Source organism: Tupaia chinensis, unplaced genomic scaffold (genome assembly GCF_000334495.1).
Source record: "Tupaia chinensis unplaced genomic scaffold, TupChi_1.0 Scaffold000211_1, whole genome shotgun sequence".
Classification (NCBI taxonomy): domain Eukaryota; kingdom Metazoa; phylum Chordata; class Mammalia; order Scandentia; family Tupaiidae; genus Tupaia; species Tupaia belangeri.
The window spans coordinates 747,761-750,317 of record NW_006159686.1 but is presented as its reverse complement, the minus strand read 5'-3'; the positions used below and the strand labels follow the sequence as shown (position 1 = coordinate 750,317).

Genomic DNA, 2,557 nt, shown 5'->3' with positions numbered 1-2,557 from the left:
GGGGCCGGGGGCCGGGGCGGGCGCGCTCACGGCGCCGGCCTCTGCCCGCAGTCCGAGGACCCGGAGGAGACCCAGGAAGCGGTGCGCACGTGCAGCCGGCTGTGGGGGGCCTTGCTGGAGCGGGGAGAGCTGTTCGTGGGCCCGCTGCCCCCCGAGGACGCGGTCATGGCCGGTGAGCCGCGCGCGGGGCGCGCAGCCCGCAGGGCCGGGTCCGCTCCCGAAGGGGCTGGGAGGGCTGCCCCGCAGCCGGTGTACCGAGAGGTGAAGGGCCACGTGCCGCGTGCGGCCCCTGATGCTCCTTAGGCCAACCTGGGCCGGCGGTGGTTGGGGCGGCTGGGTCCACGTGGCCGACTGCCCACGGGCTGAAAAGCTCGCAGGGCGCAGTGTGCCTGCCCAGAATCCCGAAAGGAGGGGGGAGTGGAGGAGATGGGGTTGCAGGCAGCCATTCCCCATGGGCAGGCGCTTTTTCTTTTGTTCTCAGACAAGCACGTGCATTATCTAGCGAACTTTTTTTTTTTTTAGAAAAAGTTTCACTTGGGGTTGGGAATCTGTGCCAGTCCCTGGGACATTTGATTTCTGGGGTAGGGGGAACAGATGGGCTTCTGTCCCCAGGAGCTTGGGGGCATTCCTTGGACGGGAGCTGACCTCCCCATTGGCAGTGCCCAGGGGATGGCTGGGTCCACTCTGGGTCTGGAGCTGTGGTGACAGGTTAGTGCTTGTTCCCCTGGTCAGGCTGAGCTGAAGGTGATGGGGGCAGGGTAAGGCGGGTTCACCGTCTCAGGCAGTGAGTCTCCTGTGTGGACCTCACCGTGGGCCAACCACACCGGCAGGGTCGCAGGGAGCCACGCGCAAGTACAAGGTGTGGATGAGACACCGCTATCACAGCTGCTGCCGCCGCCTGGTGGAGCTCCTGGCCCACCCCTCCTTCCAGGTCAAGGTGAGTGTCAGGGTGGGGACTTCGTCTCTCTCCTGTCCCCACAGCTTCTCCCAGGTCTCTGCAGAGCAGTGGCCTGGAGCTATGGGCGGGTCCTTTGGTTGAGTTCTGGCAGGTGGCCTCGTTTTGTCCCCCACTCATCGAGGCACTCGGTCACCAGGTGACCCACGGCTGTCAGAGGGGAACGCTCAGAGCTGCCAGCCGCCATAGTGGTGTCAGGACTGGGCTTGGTGCATTGGCTGTGTGTCCACCGCTGGGGCCGTGCCTACTGCCAGGTGTGTCCTGTTCCCACAGCTGTCCACGGCCACAGGGTCATGTCACCAGCTTTCCCGACGGCCTGCCTCATCGAGGTGGTGCCGACATGTACATCCCGTCCCCAAAAGCACATTGATGCGTGTTGCTTCCCATGCTCACGAAGTCACGTGATTGTCACCGGCTAATCCCAGGACGGCTTCGCTACCCAGAGAGAGACCCACATGGTCTGTGGGCAGTCGGCTTCTGCAGCCACCCTGGTCCACAGCCCAGTCCCGGGCACCCACCCTCACTGTCTCCATGGGCGTGTTTTTCTGGGATCCCGAGGTTTGTGGGGTGGTCCCCTCGGCTCTCGGGTAGGGCAGCGGGGTGCACGTGGGTCCAGGCCACACGTGGGCGGCTTGCTCCGCTGGTACCCCATCGTGGGGCTGTGCTGCGGTAGGGCGATGAGCTGCACGTTTACCTCGAGCATGCCGGCCACGTCCTCCGCAGCTGGGCCGTGACACTCACGTGGCCACACACAAGGCTCCCACGCCACGTCCTCGCAGACGCACCTGCTTTTGGCCACAGCCAAGTCACTGGCTTTTAATGGTCAGGGAACATCACGAGAGGTGTCCGCCCGGCCCCTCACGGGTACGACAGTGTCGACGCTGGCCTGTGTCCACACAGCCGTCGGCTCCAGGGAGAACTCGAGGGTCCTAGGTGGGCTTCTCGTGCTGTGGGCCCCGCTGCACCCTGTTGTCCCACACGTGCCTGTTTCACACAGCGTGCTGTCAGCAGGTCCTTGAGGCCTTGGGTCTGCAGCCCAGGTCAAGCCTGGTACTAGAGCTGCTGGGCCCAGTCTGCCGCCCACACCTGCGTGTGTGCCGGCCGGGCTACGGCAGCATTCTCGCAGATGGATGGGTGCACGGTCAGCCGTCTGCCCCCCGGCAGGCCCACTCTGAGCACTGCACTGGCCACCTCGGGGCCGCGTGTCACAAGCGGGCTGCATTGTGTCAGCCCAGAGCTGCACTGGTGTCCGTGGAGTGGCGAGGGTGGAGTCCCCCTGCTCCAGCGCTGGGCTTGGCTGGGCTCAGGGGCCTTGTCGGCCAAGGCATCACGGCTCTGCCATCGTGACTCTGCCGCACACTGCCCAGGAGCTGGCCCTCAGCACGCTCATGAAGTTTGTGCAGCTGGAAGGAGCACACCCCCTGGAGAAGCCCAGGTGGGAGGGCAGCTACCTGTTCCCCCGCGAGCTCTTTAAGGTCAGGCCTGAGGGTCCAGGGAAACTGGGCTGGAGCCTGGGAGGGGCCCCTGGGCACGGTGGGGACCCCCTGACTGGGACTGACTGAGCAGCGGGTGCCGGTTCGCCCTCGTTGGCACCACCTGTGG

General features: G+C 65.4%; 2 protein-coding genes across 6 annotated transcripts in view; one reads left to right on the top strand and one right to left on the bottom strand.

The window, feature by feature from the left end:
- DDX51 (DEAD-box helicase 51) overlaps positions 1 to 167 on the bottom strand; it is a 6,966-nt gene extending 6,799 nt beyond the window's left edge. Inside the window, exon 1 of the mRNA XM_027771373.1 lies at positions 31 to 167. Within this exon, the coding sequence (XP_027627174.1) occupies positions 31 to 167 (137 nt within the window). The remainder of the gene's footprint in view (positions 1 to 30) is intronic.
- Positions 1 to 2,557, top strand: part of NOC4L (nucleolar complex associated 4 homolog) — a 6,286-nt gene that overhangs the window by 1,195 nt on the left and 2,534 nt on the right. For 3 of the 5 annotated variants that reach the window (XM_014587404.2, XM_014587403.2, XM_014587402.2), the window contains exons 2-4: positions 52 to 172; positions 831 to 937; positions 2,323 to 2,430. In XM_014587404.2, coding sequence (XP_014442890.1) covers positions 166 to 172; positions 831 to 937; positions 2,323 to 2,430 — 222 coding nt within the window. In that variant the 5' untranslated portion in view covers positions 52 to 165. Of the gene's footprint in view, positions 1 to 51; positions 173 to 612; positions 709 to 830; positions 938 to 1,094; positions 1,210 to 2,322; positions 2,431 to 2,557 lie in introns of those variants that run through there. The other 2 variants (XM_027771406.1, XM_014587406.2) reach the window with 2 other exon arrangements.